Below are 18,855 nucleotides of genomic sequence, written 5' to 3' on the forward strand. Positions count from 1 at the left end.
AATAGAAACACGAGCTCCCGGGGTACTGGTTAGTTCATATTGTTGTTCCACCTATAGGGTTGCAGACCCCTTCAGCTCCTTGGGTGCTTTCTCTAGCTCTTCCATTAGGGGTCCTGTGTTCCATCCAATAGCTGACTGTGAGCATCCACTTTTGTGTTTGCCAGGCCCTGGCATAGCCTCACATATTTCCTTGTGGTCTTGGAGATTCCAAAGGTTTTGGTTACCAGAGCAGAGCTACCTATGTAGCTTTTGCTCAATCTAATATACTTGCTATACCTGTGAATGACTTGTCAGAGTGGGAAGCATTTCTGCAGATTAAAAGAGGCATGACTTTTTTTTTTTTAAAAAAGTGTATCAGTAATAAAATTTGAAATGAAAAAATATATTTACAGTTGCTTTAAAATTGATAAGGGGACTGTGCAGCAAGCACTGTCTTATGAGACTGAGGCAGAATTGCTCTCTCAAACAGAAAGCTCATTGTGACGTGACTTTGAACTTTTGTAAATACCAATCTTTAATTCAATTTTTAATCTGATGATTAAAGGACCTAATCTCATAAATCTATCAAAGGACTGTTTTGTGCTCATATTATCTTTTCTTAGTTCCGCTATGGGGGTGACGGCTCCAAAGGACCAACAATCTCTGCACAGGAAGCCCAAGCTCAGGCGATTCTTCAGCAGGCTCGGGTAAGAAAACATGAAGTCATGTTCACACGACCTGATTCTGTACCAGACAGCAGTGTGTAGGCCCATTGAAGAGTGTTTCTATGCATTACATAGATTTTATATGGAAAGACTCTAAAAGCGTATTTATCTTCGAAGTAATAATAGTTACTAATTTAATATTAAATGAATGACCCTTGAATTGCCACATGAAATGCTGACATTATCCCACCATGGCATACAAAGCTCCTATTTTTAAAAGAATATAAAGAGATTATATCTAGGATTCCTTATCTTTCACATCCTGACTTTTCTCTGCTAACTTGTGAACCTATTATTATGGCAGTAATTGTGAAAACACACAATGAAAGGAGTATGTTCCTCTAATTCATAAATGAAATAATTACTTTCATTTTTAGTTAGCTTTAGAGCAGTTAAGATGTAGATGTGAAAATCCAGACAATAAACAAGGAAGGAATCAGAATTCATATAATGCTTTTGTTCATAACTTTATAGTCATTAAGAAAAAAAATAAGTAGGGCTTAGGATTAGTATCATTATTATAACTGTACTGTATCATGTCTAAGATAACTTTTTATTCATGATCATCATTTATGTATCTGTAAAATACTGAATATGTAAATGAAAGTATTAATTTATTTTCTATATTTACTTATTATGAAAAATTATCCATCTGAAAAATGATTATTTGATTGTGTGATATTGAATGATAGTGAGAATATGTGCTTATTATATCAAAGCATATTATAACTAAATTTACTTATAATAACTAATTATCTCTATATTTTTCTTAAAAATTTCATTGTTTTGAATTAGTTGAAGTTAGTACATTTTGAGACTGTAGAATTCCCTGTTTGATTTCTCCTATTTTTAGTCTTTACTGATCAATTATTTCCCTAAAGCATATTTTTAATGTCTTTTGATCAGGTCATCCCCCAGTTCCCTTCCTTCAAATTCTTCATCTAGCTCCATTATCATTTTCTTTTTATTTTCATGTTTTATTTTTCTTTTTTGTTGTTGTAGGTTTGGTTGTAGGTAGGTTATGGTGCAAGGGAGGGGATGCCTCTGTGGGCTCATTCTGAGGCATCCCTTCCCTTTTGGGGAGTTGAGAATGGAAGAGAGAGAGAGAGAGAGAGAGAGAGAGAGAGAGAGAGAGAGAGAGAGAGAGAGAGAGAGAGAGAGAGAGGAGAGAGAGAGAGAGGAGAGAGAGAGAGGAGAGAGAGAGAGAGGAGAGAGAAAGGAGGAGGAGAGGAAGGAAGGAGGGAGGGAGGGAGGGAGAGAAAGAGGGAGAAGAAGAAGAAGAAGGAGGAGGAGGAGGAGGAGGAGGAGGAGGAGGGGAAGGAGGGGAAGGAGGGGAAGGAGGGGAAGGAAGAGGACGAGGAGAAGTCAGCCATGAACAAATGAAGAGAGAGGGTGGAGAGGAATGGGGACAGAAGGGATGGAGAGGGAAGTGAATATGAGGGGAAGAGAGTAGGAAAGTAAGAAAGTAAGAGAGTGAGAGAGTGAGGAGGGTGTGATTAGCCCTTTTCATAGAAAAGCCAGGTATTACCTGGCTGTTGCCAGGTACCTGTGGGACAGAGCCTTAGAAGGAATGATAGGACCATCTCCCTGAGCCTGGGTCAGTCAGGTAGGCCACTTCCCTGATAAAACTTGACAGTGGGAATTCCTGATATCCTTCCAATCCCACGAATCGATTTCGTGTGGCTTGATCTTGTGTAGGTTTTGAGCACACTGTGATAGCATCTCTCAGTTCATATGTACAACTGTCCAGTTGCATCCAGAGTATATTGTCTCATCATAGTCATCTGTCTATCTGGGTCTTAGTATCTTTCTGCCTCTTCTACGTTGATCCCTGATTCAGAAGGCCTGTGCTATGGCTGACTCATTTGCAGCTGAACATTCTGCAGTCCCTCATTCTCCACACATTGTCCAGTTGGGAGGCTCTGATAATCACCTTCTACTGCTAAAAGAAGCTCATACAATGAGGGATGAGAGAGTCACTAATCTACAGTGTAATGATGTCTTTACAGTCAGTTTATATGATTTGTCATGTTAACTTGTTTAAAAGACAGAGAGAGAGATTTTAAATTTCAGTTTTTCAGCTTAATCTCAAGAATTAAGAAGTATGTTGTCCAAACACTCATGGTGAGTTATTGGTGGAACTTCAGAGGTCTTCCTGGTTTTGTTTCATTAATATTTAAAACAGTAAATTAAATTAACATCTATCAAGTATTTTTGCTCTGCTTGGCATTCTAACTTTTCAAATAACCAAATTTCTTATAGTGACTGAATCTAAGGATAAATCATCCAATCAGTCTATTGTGTCCAATTCTGCCTTGTTGCCTCACAATGATCACCATAATTTTTTTCCAAAAAACTACTAGAAAATATTTATCTTTAATTGTTCACCTTAATAAAAGATCTCTACCCAAGATCATGCCTGCACAATGAAGACCAAGAACGTTCTGTTTTTTTGAAGTATGCTTCAGAGTAGAAAATAATTAGATAATCTATTTTTCCTGACATCTATTTTTATCTGATTAAATTTTGGCACTATACTGTACAAGACTGTACAACAGTTTGAGACATGACCGACCAGTAAATAGAACATTCTAGCTATGTGCACTTCACCACTGACTAAACTTTTCCTAGCAAGTTGCTATTACACCTTCCTCAGTTATATATACTACCCAAGGATATCATGTCCAAATGATTGGTGCTACAACATACTACTAGGAAAGAGTTACTAAACTTGATGACTTTTTATCTTCTAGATTGCTCTGAGAGGCCCTCCTGGCCCAATGGGTCTTACTGGAAGACCAGGTCCTGTGGTATGTTACATAAATTATATGTTAAAAGTTTCCTATTGATATGTTTTCCCACATCATCTTCCAGACTCTGTTCATTTCTCAGGCTAGAAACCAATTGTTTATGACTGATACTGACTCATTTAAAGAGTTTTAGTTTAATTTTTCATAATTCTGATCATAAGATTTTAGGGAGGCTATCATCAAATTAAAGGAAAATTAAACAAATGTAATAAAATCACATAACTGTTACTTAAACCATCATTATAGTTTATTTGAATTCTATTTAATTATCAAAATGCAATTTTACATTAAATTCTTGAAAGTTAATTATATACTTGAGTTCTTACTAAATTGCCTGTGAAATCTTTGATAATTATTGTGCAATTTTTACACTCCATTTTATTGAAAATAATTTTTATACAAATTATTTTGATTAGTTTCCTTTTTTGTGCCTCCACCGAATGTTTTCTTTCTTATTATATTTTCATCATTTAAAACAATTCTTAAATTTAGTCATATTTTATTCATATTGTTCTCTTCCTGTAAGTTGGAAAGAAAGAAGGTAAAGTATCTTTGCCCACAGATGATAAAATTGTACACGTAAATGACCCAGAGAATTCCCATCAGAGGAAACTCTTACAGTTGATCAACATTTTCAGACAAGTAGTTCGTTATAAAAGTAATTCATAAAAAAACAGTTTGCCTGCAATACACAAATGAGAAAGGACTGAGAGAGAAAGCAGGGAAACAAAACCTTTCATGATAGCCTCAAATAATATAAAAGATCTTAAGAAAGCAATAAAAGATTTGTATGATAAAACATCAAGTCTTTGAAGAAAGAAATTTTAGAAGATGTCAGAAGATGCAAAGATCCCCATTGCTCATGTCTGGAGGATTAACATAATAACAATGGTTAGCCTATCTGAAGCAATATGCAGTTAAATTCAATTCCTATCAAAATTCCAATATAATTCTTTACAGATGTTAAAAAGGTAGTTTTCAGCTCATATGGAAACCCAAAGAGACACAAAAACATGATAACGAAAATAGTCCTGAATAATAAAAGAATTTCTGGGAGGCTCACCTTCCCTAATTTTAAGTAGTACTATAGTAATAAAAATAAGCTTGGTTAATTAATCCCTGATAATACGTTAATAACTGGTACCGCAAAGAAAGTAGATAAACTGATAAATGCATTAGTATAATACAGTAAAAATTAAAAAGTTCGCCTGCCATTTTAAATGTATATTTCTTTTAAGCCTTAAATTTTCATCTTATATACATATGTATGTATATAATTTTGATATATACTCCTGTGTGAAATGTTCAGGTAACGTAGTCAATAGGACTTTAATTATATACAGTTTTGAACAGGTTATCAAAAGTTCTTATTGTTGTGCTTTTCAAACTACTAGAAAAATATATTAAGTCACAAAAGAAATAAATTTTATTCACATGTTGGTGATAGAAATAAAGTATAGACACATGAGAGGAATACAGAAATATTTTACAAAATTTTAGGATAGAAAGAGGGTAGAAATAATATCCTGTACATCTTCCTTCCCGTCAATTATGTGATAATTTTGATTATATGTGGAAAGATGTAACTACAATCTACAGAGCAAGTGATGCATACGTACAATGAATCCCAGCCAATAAACCAAAAAACAACCCGACCACTCTATAATTGTATTCAGTTCCCCGATTAATAATTTAATTTAATGCCTTGCCCTCATTTTATTATAGGCAATTAGTTGCAAAAGCTATTTATTAGAAGCTTGGAGGTAATCATCATAGTTTTGAAAATTTACAAATACGTTCAACATTGACTTCTTTCTTGCGAGACAGAGTAGGAGTTATTTTACTTTGTTGCCACAAGGAGGCGCGAGAAAGCTTCTTTCTGATTTATCAAGTTTTGATTTTGTTTTTTGTTTTTGTTATTGTTGTTGTAACTTAGTTTAAAGGAAGGTATACTGATTAAAAAAAAAAAGAGAGTACCTGTTAACACACGAAGCAATTTATTACAACCATATTAACTTAATATTATAAACTTTTTGATAATATGGATGCATATTCCATAACTCCTTTTTTTTTTTTTTTTTTTTTTCTTTTTTGAGACAGGGTTTCTCTGTATAGCCCTGGCTGTCCTGGAACTCACTTTATAGACCAGGCTGGCCTCTCGAACTCAGAAATCTGCCTCTACCTCCCAACCATATCTCCTTTCTAAAGTAATTAATTTTCTCTTGCAGTTAATCTACTTGGCCTCATTGTACTGTTTAAATTATATAAACAGTTGTAAGCTATATTTATTGTAATGATTTATATTTATAGAAAAATCAAAACAATCTGAGGGAAATGCTTTGATATTATTTTACAATAATAATAATGGTACCAATAACACCATCCTAAAACAGTTTACTACTAGAAAATGCACTACCTGAGAATTATATGTTCATAAAGAGTTGGTTTTGCACAACCTTTACTGTGTGAATTAACTCAGTGTATGCCTGACTCTGTTTAAATTCACTGCCCTAGTAGTAACTCACAATGTAGTGGTTTCTCTGGTCTTGTTTACCAGACAATGTTTGTTACAGCAAAAATTTAAAAGAAAAATTCAGGGTGATTTCAATGTTGGCTTCTGTTCATTTGCAAGTGTAATATAGATCTTTATATATGGTTCATATATCAGGATGCACTTGACTGTCTAGAAGTGCTATACTTTAGACACAGGACTTAAATAGCTCATTGCATGAGAAGTATCAAACTGATTAAGAAAATGTTTATTTATTTTGAGTGAATTAAAGAGCATTGGTGACTTAACATTAATTGGTCGTCTGTTTTGCTTCTATCCTCAGGGGGGTCCTGGTTCAGCTGGAGCCAAAGGTGAGAGTGGGGATCCAGGTCCTCAGGTAAGAGCCAATCATTTGTTACCTTTATATATTTTCATTTTTTCTACTTATGTAGTAGAACAACAGAAATGTTAGGAGTACAGACTGTATTTCCATCACGTTTAAGCCCATACCATGGTTTTAATTGAAAGAAAAAAAAAAACAATCAGAGTAGACTGTTGATTTTCCATGAGTTGGTTAATTCCACAGCATGTGAATGGTGGCCCTCGCAGGTTTGAGAGCAGATGGCTTTTACATGATGCTGTTGGCTAAAGAAGCGATTGCAGCTCTGTTGCTAGTTCTCTCCTGCTTAAGTGAGCCCAGATTGCTTAGCGCACTTCATGTAAGCTAATGTCAGACCTTTGTGTATTAGATAATAAGTAGAGAGAGATGTTATGCTCAGTGTAGTTATCATAGAAACAAGAAAACGAAACAAAACAAAACAAAACAAAACAAAAGAACCAATTTGATTTGAAAATACTCATTTTTAAATGAGAATACTGTCCGATAAGCTATAGAATATAAATTCACACTGTTTGTGGAGTTCTACATTGCTTATCCTCTCATTGCTTTCCTTCTTCCTTTAAGGCTTTGTAATCATACTTTAATTATACCTAATAATGTATTTCCACACCATTTTATGCATGAATACATTTTGGTTATATTCACCCACCATTACTCCCTCTTTAGTCTTTCCTAATGATATCATTTTCTTCACTATAATTAGATTTATTTAAAAGTGATAAGGAATAATAGAATCAGAGCCCATTATATAACGTTTGTAACTATGATTAAGATAAAAAATATGTTCTATAGATCACAATAATTATTTTATTAAATATTTTTAAATAATGTTTCATTATTTCTTTAAGAGGATCAGATGAGGTATTTCAATCATCTTTAAGGCCAACTCCTCCTAACATGATCTGTCCCTACCCTTACCCTCTCACCTTCCCAACCTGATGTCCTCTCTCTGTTCATGTTTTTCCTGTTTTCTCTTAAATGTCTCATTGACCCCAGTTTGTAACGCCCATATATAACTCATGGGTGTTGGGCCGTTCACTGAAATGTGATTATGATACTAGAAGCTGTACTTAAAATTAACAACAACAACAAAACCCAGCTATTTATTTATTCATTTCATATCCCAATATCAGCCCTCCTCTCTTCTCAGTACCACCTCAGGCAGATCCTCCCAACAATTTCTCCCTCCTTCCTTAACCCCCCACTATCCCTGACCCCCCAAACATGGAATTACAGCAGTGCTAGGGACATCCTCTCCCACTGAGGCCAGACAATGAAGCCCAGTTAGGGGAATGGAATCAACAGGGAGTCAGGCAACAGATTCTGGGACAGCCTCTGTTCCTATTGAGGGACCTGCATGAAGCTGTACTTTTGAAGAAAACTGACACTAACTCCCACAAACACCTCAATTATATGTGACAGTCACTCCATCCTAGAATGTTGAAACACTTGATCACATGCAGTCAACCCCAGCTGCTGGGAATTCATGAGTGCAACAGTCCTGTCATGTCCAGAAGACACACAGCAATTTCTTAGTATTTCCTCCTTACAAATTCAACTTTGCTTGAGCTACAAATATCTGCTAACCACTCTCCTATTCTTTGCCATGGAATTTTGCACAGTGTTCAGAAAAAAATCTAAATGAAATTGTGCCATATACAACATTCTATTACTGACTTTTTTGGATAAGACTTATAAGGTCTTCAGACTCATAGTATTTGAGTGCATCAATACTATAATCTTTTTCTTCGTTTTTTATTGGATATTTTATTTATTTACATTTAAAATGTTATTCCCTTTCCCAGTTTCTCCTCTGAACACCCCCTATCCCATCTCCTCTGAACACCCCCTGCTTTTATGAGGGTGCTCCTCCACCCAAACCCCCACTTCCACCTCCCTCCCCTGGCATTCCCCTATACTGGGATATCGAGCCTTCTCAGGATCAATGGCCTCTCTTCCCATTGATGCCAGATAAAGCCATCCTCTGCAACATATGCGGCTGGAGCCATAGGTCCCTCCATGTGTACTCTTCGGTTGGTGATTTAGTCCCTGGGTGCTCTGGGAGGTCTGGTTGGTTGATATTGTTGTTCTTCCTATGGGGTTGTAAACCCCTTCAGCTCCTTCAGTCCTTTATTTTTCTTGGTGATAAATATTCCATTGTATAGATACCACAAGTTCTTGTGACAAAACTCTTAGAACAGTGATAACAATATTTAAACAGCTCAAGCTGTGTTAGTCTTGATTTCATTGTTTAATTAACATTGATATAAAAACGATGGAAAACGCTGACTGGTTCACTGGGAATTTCAGAAAAATATTAAAATATGCTACCTAAGAATATTGTAAGATTATTGCTCATTAAAATTCACAAAGCAACATGTATATTCATCTGTTTACAGAAATGGTGAATCTGAAGGCATGACATGTTTTAGGACATATGGTCTTTGTTGAGCCTTAAAGTCCAAAAAGTTAGGTGATATCAAAGTATCTTTTTCATTAAAATCTGTCCATATTGCACAGGTGGATAGATTGTTCATCAGCTAAATGTATTACTTTCAGAAGTTCCAGGTTTGGTTTTTAGTACCCACATGGCTGCTACCAACAACCTTTAAGTCCAGTTCTACAGCATCTGATGCCCCCTTCTGATGTCTGCAGGCTCATGCACATGCATGGTTCACTTACATACACTCAGGCACACACATGTAAGATAAGATTAGTTCATTAAGGAAAAAAAACACTTGGCAACATTGGTTGAGTTGGTACTTCTCGTCCCTCTTGGTTAGGTTCATTATAGACTTCTCTCCAACATTTTTTTAAGCTACATTCTTTGACTTCCAATGATTAGACACTGTCATTCTTACATTTCCACAATAAATAATTTTAGCCTTCAGTGAGATCATGTTTTCAGTTAGAACATGATCATATATAACTTTGTGGATAGTTGAAGAGTCATTCACTGAGATTTAGTTGAAAACAGGTAATCATGTTATAGGAGATTTCACTATGCTTGAAAGGTGATTAAATCCAATGTGATCAGTGGTTTGGGAGATGAATCATCTAGGAGAGGACATTTAAACAATGAAAAAGGAAAGGGTCAAGTGCTTGAAATGAGAACGGAATGATGACATTATCATAGCTCGATGACTGCTATGTGGAAACCATCTCTCTGACAACTGAATATGTACTTGACCATAAAGGCTAAAAAGTATATCACTATATTTCTCTTGTTTGACTATATTCACATCTACATAAAATACTTTGCAATAGAGGCTGAAGAGATGGTTCAGCGGTTAAGAGTTCTGACTGACCTTCTAAAGGTCCCAAGTTCAAATCCCAGCAACCACATGGTGGCTCACAACCATCCATAACAAGATCTGATGCCCTCTTCTCAGGTGTCTGAAGACAGCTGCAGTGGACTTACATATAATAAATAAATAAATCTTTAAAAACAAAACAAACAAATAAAAATATTTTGCAATTTAGTTGTTTATATGAGAAGCTCCTTAATAAAATTGCTTTTCTGACTTATGCTTTTTCAGAATTTTTATGGCAAAATAATCTCTTTGTGATTAAATAAATGAGGAAGAACACAGATAATTTCGGTTTTTAAAACCATCTCTTTGGACTTTGACTGATTAAGATTTCTGCATTGTGATTTCATATAGTTTTCATATAGTTTCATAATGTTTACATATAGGGTCCTCGAGGTGTCCAAGGTCCTCCTGGTCCAACGGGAAAGCCTGGAAAGAGGGTAAGGGTAATTTCCTTGTGAACTTTGAGATGGAGCTTCAGCCATTGATTAGTTTGTCTTTTTGTGTTTATTGTCATGTGACCTTCCTGACTTAATCTTGCATTCGGCATTTCTAGGGCCGTCCAGGTGCTGATGGAGGAAGAGGCATGCCAGGAGAATCTGGGTCTAAGGTCAGGACTTGATAACTTTGTATGCAGATAATGTTTGGCACTTTATCCTTGACAGTATTATAATTTAATATAAAATCTTTTGAATTTTACACTTTACACTGACATTAGAGTTCGGACCCAGAATGAGAATATAATGGTAATATGATTGTGATTTTACAGGGAGACCGAGGGTTTGATGGACTTCCAGGTCTGCCTGGTGACAAAGGTCACAGGGTAAGATACCTTTACTACATTTTTATCCAAAATGTAATAGTAACCTTTGGAGGTTAGGTAGTTTTGGTGTACTTTTGGAAATCAGAAGAAAAAAAGTAACGCAAACAGTGGTGACTCCATTTGGTAAATTTTTGTATCTATTGGATACTGAGAACATGTAGATGCAGATTATACACAGTGCCAGTCTGTTTTTTCACTACTTGTAGACATTGAAATATTCTTTATGTGCAAAAAGATAAAGGCAGAATCTCTATGCTCATAGTTGTGAGGAAGAACAGTTGAATAGGAGAGTTGGAGAATTTAAATGAGAATATTATTTCTTGAGCATTGCATATTCTTTACATTTTTTTTCCTATGGAAATAACTCAGGAGAGGACACCTGCAGATATCCTGACAACATTGTTTCTTTGTGCTGCACACTTCAGTGCAAGAACGCATTAACTCTAAGGCTAAAGAAGTCAGCATGCTGAATAGTCACAACTGCTAGGTTATGTTTTAGTGGGAAATTGGGAGACAGTTTTAAAAACAATAAGAATTGGTTATTTGTATCTTTCTTCACCAGAATGAAGAACAAATCTAGGACTGTACTTAGGTAAATTGGAAATAAAAAGGAAAATTTAATCTTACAGTCACCTAATAAAATAACATATTACACCTAAACCATAATAGGATGCACATATAATTTTGTTTTGTGAAATAAATTCTAAATACCTCTAAGTGTTCATGAGTTGTGCTGATTTAATATGAATTATTCAGAAATTAAGAAAAAATGATAGCCAGTTGTGCCCATTCTTAACAGGCTCATAAATAATTTTCTGAATGATTCATTTCTTAATAACTGCCTAAAATATTTTACATGTTTTCATTATATCATTTTTATTAAAATTTGAGGGGGAATTTTCTAGCATACTAATTTGTAAAGCCTGTTAGAGTTTAAAATTTTACTATTGGAACCACTCTAAGAAAGATCCAGGCAAGGTAGGTTTCCAGGACATGTGCCCTGTTGACCCTGGTTGTGTTGACTCTCATGTACTCATAACCTTGATTCCACATTTCTCTTGTTTCTGTTTATTCCTTAGGGAGAAAGAGGTCCACAAGGTCCACCTGGCCTCCCTGGCGATGATGGAATGAGGGTATATTAAGAGTTTTCTTGTTTTAGACTTGTTTACAATTAATCCACAAAAGAGCAAGTGTTTTTGAAGTCACACCCCTCTAATAGGGCTCTCTCCACTTTTGTCACCCATAGGGAGAAGATGGGGAGATCGGGCCCAGGGGTCTTCCAGGTGAAGCTGTAAGGAATTATTTTCTTTATTTTTATATACCAATCTCTTTTATGAGGAATAGTGTCTTGTACTAGTTCGGCAATGCTAAACTCAGGAAACATTGAATTTTATACAAATTAGCCAAGGAATTTTCATATTAAAAAAAAAAAAAGCAGAGTGAATACAGTTGCCTTTTCTTGTGAACAAAATATTCGTGACTTGAGAAAAAGCAATGTAAACATTTTGCTGGTCAAAATTCTTATTAGTTACGTTTAGTTGTAGACTTTTTTAAAAAATTTAAACATTTTATTTCATTTTTTGCATTTTATTTATTCTTTTAATAAAATATTTTCTAATACTACCAGTAATTCCAGAATAAATTTTTGTATATAAATTAACTTCGTTTTCAGAAGCAAGATACTAAGATGTTACATGCTACCCATAAAGATTATATTACTCCTCTCCAATAAATGTTGATAATAAGGAAGGTCAGTGGTGGATATTTACTCAAAGCCAACTCAGGAAAAGAACCAGACTTGAAAAGGCTTCCTAGCTTCAGCTTTCATTTGCTTCATTATAAAGCCAGCCAGGTCAATTATGGTAAAGAAAATAGAGCAAATTATTATGCTTACTTTTTTAAAGCTTGGAAAGAACTTTGAGGAAAACGGGACAGAAAGGCAATTTGAATATAACTGTTAATATTTTAAACACCTTCAATGTAGAAAATGGTTGTATAATCCCCATAGATAAATACCTAGCCGTTTGTTCTTCCATGAATGCTCTCCCAAGATATCTAAAAGAAAAATGAATGGGAATCTGGGCTTTTCTGTTTGTTCAACTGTGCCATCATAACAAAATCAAGTGTGCCCAGATCAAGTTAGAAAATGACACAAACTTATCTTACTAAGAATATTAGACGATTTTGATTAAAAAAAACATTACAAGTGATGCATGTGTAAATAAATTGAATCTAAGAAAGTTTCTATACTAAACACTTATCTATTATTTTCTTTTGTGTCTATATAAACATTCAATATTTATATTATGTGAAATGGTACTTTAAACATTTACTTTCAGTGCACTGATAGGAGATGGATAAATATTTTAACTCACATAGTATATTAAAAATATTTAGTGAAAGAGTCCTGTTTTGAGGGCATTCCTTATGCAAGCTTTCTCTTTTTCTTTTATTCCTCTCAGGGTCCAAGAGGCTTGCTGGGACCAAGGGGAACTCCAGGACCCCCTGGGCAGCCTGTATGTACTATTGTGAACATTCTGAACAAAGCTTATTGCCAAATGTATATGTGTGTGTGTGTGTGTGTGTGTGTGTGTGTGTGTGTGTATGTGAATGTGTGTGTGTGTGTGTGTGTGTGTGTGTGTATGTGTATGTGTATGTAATGCATATGCCTATGTATATGTATAGAACTCTGTAGAGAAACTAGTTTACTGCCCGGCTGTACTCTGAGCCTCTGGATACTGGCTCTCAGATTAATTGATTTCTCTCTCCATCCTTGATTTTTCAGTCTCTTTAGGTATCTTTTATACTTTTCATGATTAATTATAGCATACAATGGAAAATGATGCTAGATTATCTTCAAAATAGACATGGATGGGAGGCACTATAGAAGCCTTCCCTAATTTTTGTTACATGCTAAATTCTCATTTCTGTTAATTTTTTAAAAAATTCTTCAGTCACCACAGGCTTCTCTTTTAATATATAAAGTTTTAAATCCATTTTGCTCTTCATTGAAGGGTATCGGAGGTATAGATGGCCCCCAAGGACCAAAAGGAAACATGGTATGTAGTCAATATCTATAAACTCATGTCAACTTCAGAGTTACTGTTGTTAAATTACAAACATATTGTTACATATTTCTAAATATATTTTCCAGACTTCTTGAATAAGAACTGATTTGGGGCTAGTTTTTAACAATTAGAGTTAAAAAATAAACTATAATACAAAATCCTTACTAATCACTTTATTTCTTCCTATGCAGGGTCCCCAAGGGGAGCCTGGACCACCAGGTCAGCAAGGAAATCCAGGACCTCAAGTAAGTCTAAGCCACTATTTTTCCTGGGAGACAAGAGGTTAAGATTGCTTTATTTAAAATAAATTTCATAATGTCAGAATATTCTTTGCAATGCCAAATATGTGTAAACTGTGAATGTGCAAACTATTTCCTTTTTTTACATGTTTAAGAGAAAGATGACTTATCCAGCATTTACAAGGTGCCATGGTGAAATCCACACCTGCGGAAGGTTCTGGATAGAACTGCAGTTTAAGCTCTTGCATAGGGGAGTTTATGAAAACTCCTCAAACTGCTCAAGAACTCTCTGTGAAGCAGAGGGAGTGTGTGCATGTGCACGTGTGTTTGTGTGTTTGTGTGTGTGTGTGTGTGTGTGTGTGTGTATGTATGTATGTATGTTTTAGAGAGAAGAATAGCAAAAGGGAGAGGGAGGAGGTAGGGAAAGGGAGAGGGACAGATGCAAGAGTGATGAGAGAGGAGAGAGAGAGAGACAGGGAGAGGGAGAGGGAGAGGGAGAGGGAGAGGGAGAGGGAGAGGGAGAGAGAGAGAGAGAGAGAGAGAGAGAGAGAGAGAGAGAGAGAGAGAGAGAGAGAGAGAGAGAGATCAAAGTTCTTGTGAATCAATACAAGTGCAATAGATTTAATTATGTATTGTGAATATGTGTCCTTCTGAAATGATTCCTGACATTAAATAAATTCTTTTATAATAGGGACTTCCTGGTCCACAAGGCCCAATTGGCCCTCCAGGAGAAAAAGTAAGTTGTTCTAGTGTTCTCATAACCACTGGTAATCTACTTTACAACAGGGGGAAGTCTAGTCTTGTGGATAAGGTATCTCCATACTTTCCCTACCTATTATCAAAGTTTTGTAGTAACCTGAATTATCATCACGGTAATAAAAGTTGGATATAATTTATTTAAAGGTTGAATGGAATTTAAACCTATTTAAGGTGTAGTTTTGACTTAGATAGCAGGTAACATTATCAATAATGATAATCTCCGTAACTAATTGGGATGATTGTTTTCTCTTTATTTTCTCTTTACTTTCTTGTTATTTAAAATCTGTAATTGACTCAACATCTGTAAACTTTAAACTTCTTTACTGTTAGAACTAGGCATTCAGAATGGAAGCTCTTGACATTACATTTCATACTTTCACTATTTAATACATTTTATGCACTCATCTATCATCCAAAACAAGATATCCATGACAGAATTATAACTTAAAAAAAGTCAGTTTGTATAATCTTTGTGTCTGATTCATTGTAGTATGTGATGGCTTGATTTATTGAAAGTTTTTAAGTAAATAAGTTTATAAAATATAGCTTAAATTATATTATTTGTAAATAAACTTTATTCTGTGTGTGAGTGTTTTCTTCATAATCGTCTGTGCACCTCATGTGTGCAGGCCTGTGGAGGCCATAAGAGGGCTTCAAATCTGTTAGAAGTGCAGTTACAGGTTGTTGTGTGCTGCTAAGTTGGTGCTGCAAATTGAAACCAGGTCATCTGGAAGTGAAACCAATGCTTAACCACGGAGTCACCTCTCCAGCACATAAAATCTATACATTTTTTTTTTTACTATAATTACATTTTCTTTCAATAAAACTTGTTGTATGATCTACTTAAAGAGTACTTTTAATATTTCACTGGCCCATTTTGGTGTAGGTGACAAATAATATTCTTGGTACTAACTCTGTATCTGGATGACAGCAAGAATATACGGTGTACTTAAAGAGATGGCTTTCCTCTGTTTTCCTTTGAGAGATTCCCCAAGTAGTACTTCATTTCTGCTTTGATTACAGGGCAGTCATTAGCTGGCTCTTTGTAGTGATTTTTTTCTTATTTTTGTGAATTTCAGTGAATATAACTGGTTCTGAGAAAAATCAATACATTTACTCATGTAAATTTACACATTATAAAGGTCACTTGTATAGCTTAACATGAGAGAGTGGTTTTTAGTAAATTAACAGAGTTGTACAAATACTTAATTTTTAAAATATTTATACCACCCTAAGAAGGCTTTCCATTCTACAATTCTAGCCAACAGTCTCTTTGCTTTCTGTCTGTATACTTTCCATCTGAATATTTTATAGTAATGAAATGTTAATGTTTAAAGCAGAAATTTCACCATAGCACTATGTAGTCTTTGTGCTTATTTTTCATTTTATAATACTTTGGGTCTTACACAAGTGAGAGCGTATATCTATAATATGATCTTTTTTTTTTTTTTTTTTTTTTTTTTTTTTTTTTTTTGCAATAAGTATTCCATTCAGAATAGAGTTGTCAGGGGTTCACCATGTTGGTTTGTCTGACTTGAAACTCTATGTGGTCCAGGTTGTTTTCTAACTCACTGGGACATGCCCGCTTCCATCTCCTTAGTGTTGGGATTAAAGATGTATACCACCACGTTTGACTAATCCTGTACTTCCTTTGTTTAGGGACTATTGAAGTTCATTATTTATGGGGATAATTAGATCATGCAGTGTATTGGTGGTGTTGAAAAGTACAGCATGAAATTTAGATATGTTCTAAAGACTATTTTAAGCCATTTATTTGGCAAGCAATATATTACTGAGCAGCACTGTTCACCTTGAGTCTCTATTTTAGATCAGTAAACTTAAGCTTGACTACTCGTATCTTCTGTTTAGCACTTCATAAACCTCACGTCTATATTACAAATTGCAAATATGTACCTGATAAATTTCCAACAGGCCCTTATTATGTGTTCCTTGGATTGTTAAGAGGAATTTTTCCTTGGCAAAATGAGTATATTTAATTCCATTTTTAGAACCCAAAGTAAAATATATGGTTTGGCTCACTGCAGCTTAGTTCACATTGTACTCCAGTATTTTCTCTGTCCCAAGCATATCCACTTTCTGAATTCAAAGATGATCTTGTCCTATCAAAAGGACAAGAAACTTAAAAGGGCATATACTTAAAGGTTGCATATATGGTCTGTACTTAATATTTTGCCTACACCAGGTAGTAAATATTTTATTTACTTTAAAGTTTGTAAAGAATAATTATTTAATGTATAATTTAATATTTATTATCATACTATGGTAAGATATTTTAATATCTAAGAACTTTCATATAAAGTTATTTCAGCATTTTTACTATATTTCTAATAAAGGTTACTAGTAGTTTGCAATGATAAACTACCTCTGTTATTCACTCTGACATTTTTGACAAGGAGAGCATTTCCTGTGATTTAATTTGTGAGTTTAGAGTTCATATTACTCACATGTTAATTGATTTACAGAAAACAAATGATGTGACTCTCTGAGCTCAGTGAGAAATACCAAGACACAAAGTAAATGTCTATTAAAGACGGTGACTTTGAAAACTTGAATGACTATATGCATACAGACTATGACTATGTCACATGTCACATAATAACAGATGTTGATATTTCCTGGGACTCACTCAGACAAAGTGGATCATGCATATAAATTGCTTAACATAGTACATAGAAACACTTCATAAATTTTAACTTTTATTAGAATATGGAACATATGACATTCATTCATCTTTATTCCCACCTCACTAGGGACAGCATTGGGAGTTAAAAATGCAGATAAAACATTTTGTTGTCATGAAACCTCCATTCATAAGGAGATGGATTGAATTCAATTTCATTTTAAAATTATCTTATTTTGGCAGAGTTTTAATATTTCTTGTCTTTCCTCAAATAAATATATATCAACGGCAAAGATCCATCTAACATTGTGTGCCAAACCATCGGCACCTCTACTTGTGACAATAATGCAGGGACTCAGGCTATGTTGGTTTACTTAATTTGTTTTGACGAAACAAGATCAGTGCCTTTAAATAAAGAGTAACTTAAGTGACAGACAAAATACTGCAATTAAATATTCGGTAAGGTAATGACTACAGAATGTAATAGGGCTGCATATTGTTGGGAAGAACTGAAAACTTTAAGCCCTTCCAAAAGGATACAAATAACTTAATATATGAAAGTCATTTTTAAGAGGTAATGTTTCCCTGCTTTTTGTTACACATGATTTAATTGGTGCTTCCCAGTCACCATGGGTACAATGCTTACCTTAAATACCCTCTAACAATGGAAATGCTGTGGCCTGTCTTGGAGATTCAGACGTGCTGCTGACATCCCTTCTCCACTATCAACCCTTCTCACATCTTGGCAGGTGAAATGAACTGCAAACAATATTGCCCTGGGCTTCATAAATTTAACATCCCCATTAGAACACTTAAGTTTCTCTTAAGAAAGGGTTTCCTTGCAGTATTTTTCTTTACAGTGTTCTACGTTTAGAAATGATGAGGTCACATGGAATTAGAAACACTCAACAGTTGAAAAAGGACCAGAGTGATCCACCGAGCAGTTACATTTTAGTCTTCTGTTAGACACATATTAGTTTATGCACCTTTTATATCAAAATAAATATACACTTAACAGACCCTAATAAGTCATCCAGGAACTTATATTTAGTAGAAGAGTTTAAAAACCTGGTTATCCATCACTAGAACTCTGATTGTATTCATGTTTGTTAATAATAGAGTAGTCTATTATATACTACATATAGAAGTGTATAGTATAACAAGCATATTGTGCAAATCTAGATGATATAAATTGATGCAGCCTCTTGACAAAATCAAGAGATGTATGTGTATGGGCTGACAAAATAAACTATTTTAGAGTAAACTTATCCTTCATTAAGCAGAAGTGTAATGTAGTAAATATATTAACTGTAAATGTATTCATTTATCACTGTAATCAAGAGTCAAATAGTGCCGGGTGTGGTGGCACATGCCTTTAATCCCAGCACTCGGGAGGCAGAGGCAGGCAGATTTCTGAGTCTGAGGCCAGTCTGGTCTACAGAGTGAGTTCCAGGACAGCCAGGGCTATACAGAGAAACCCTGCCTCAAAAAACCAAACCAAACCAAAAAAACAAAACAAAACAAAACAAAACAAAACACCCAAAAAAACAAAAATCAAACAAACAAACAAACAAACAAACAAACAAAAAGAGTCAAATAGTATATACAG

At 34.7% G+C, this 18,855-nt stretch overlaps 1 protein-coding gene across 5 annotated transcripts in view; it reads left to right on the forward strand.

The window, feature by feature from the left end:
• Col11a1 (collagen, type XI, alpha 1) overlaps positions 1-18,855 on the forward strand; it is a 190,278-nt gene that overhangs the window by 71,454 nt on the left and 99,969 nt on the right. For all 5 annotated transcript variants that reach the window (XR_375486.1, XM_006500969.1, XM_006500971.1 and 2 more), the window contains 12 exons: positions 603-686; positions 3,458-3,514; positions 6,349-6,402; positions 10,103-10,156; positions 10,273-10,326; positions 10,486-10,539; positions 11,619-11,672; positions 11,786-11,830; positions 13,002-13,055; positions 13,554-13,598; positions 13,799-13,852; positions 14,538-14,582. Coding sequence is in view for 4 of the 5 variants with exons in the window: in XM_006500969.1 (XP_006501032.1) it covers positions 603-686; positions 3,458-3,514; positions 6,349-6,402; positions 10,103-10,156; positions 10,273-10,326; positions 10,486-10,539; positions 11,619-11,672; positions 11,786-11,830; positions 13,002-13,055; positions 13,554-13,598; positions 13,799-13,852; positions 14,538-14,582 (654 nt within the window). In the remaining variant the exon portion in view is untranslated. The remainder of the gene's footprint in view (positions 1-602; positions 687-3,457; positions 3,515-6,348; positions 6,403-10,102; positions 10,157-10,272; positions 10,327-10,485; positions 10,540-11,618; positions 11,673-11,785; positions 11,831-13,001; positions 13,056-13,553; positions 13,599-13,798; positions 13,853-14,537; positions 14,583-18,855) is intronic.

The sequence above is a fragment of the Mus musculus genome, chromosome 3, assembly GCF_000001635.26.
Source record: "Mus musculus strain C57BL/6J chromosome 3, GRCm38.p6 C57BL/6J".
NCBI classification, from domain to species: Eukaryota; Metazoa; Chordata; class Mammalia; order Rodentia; family Muridae; genus Mus; species Mus musculus.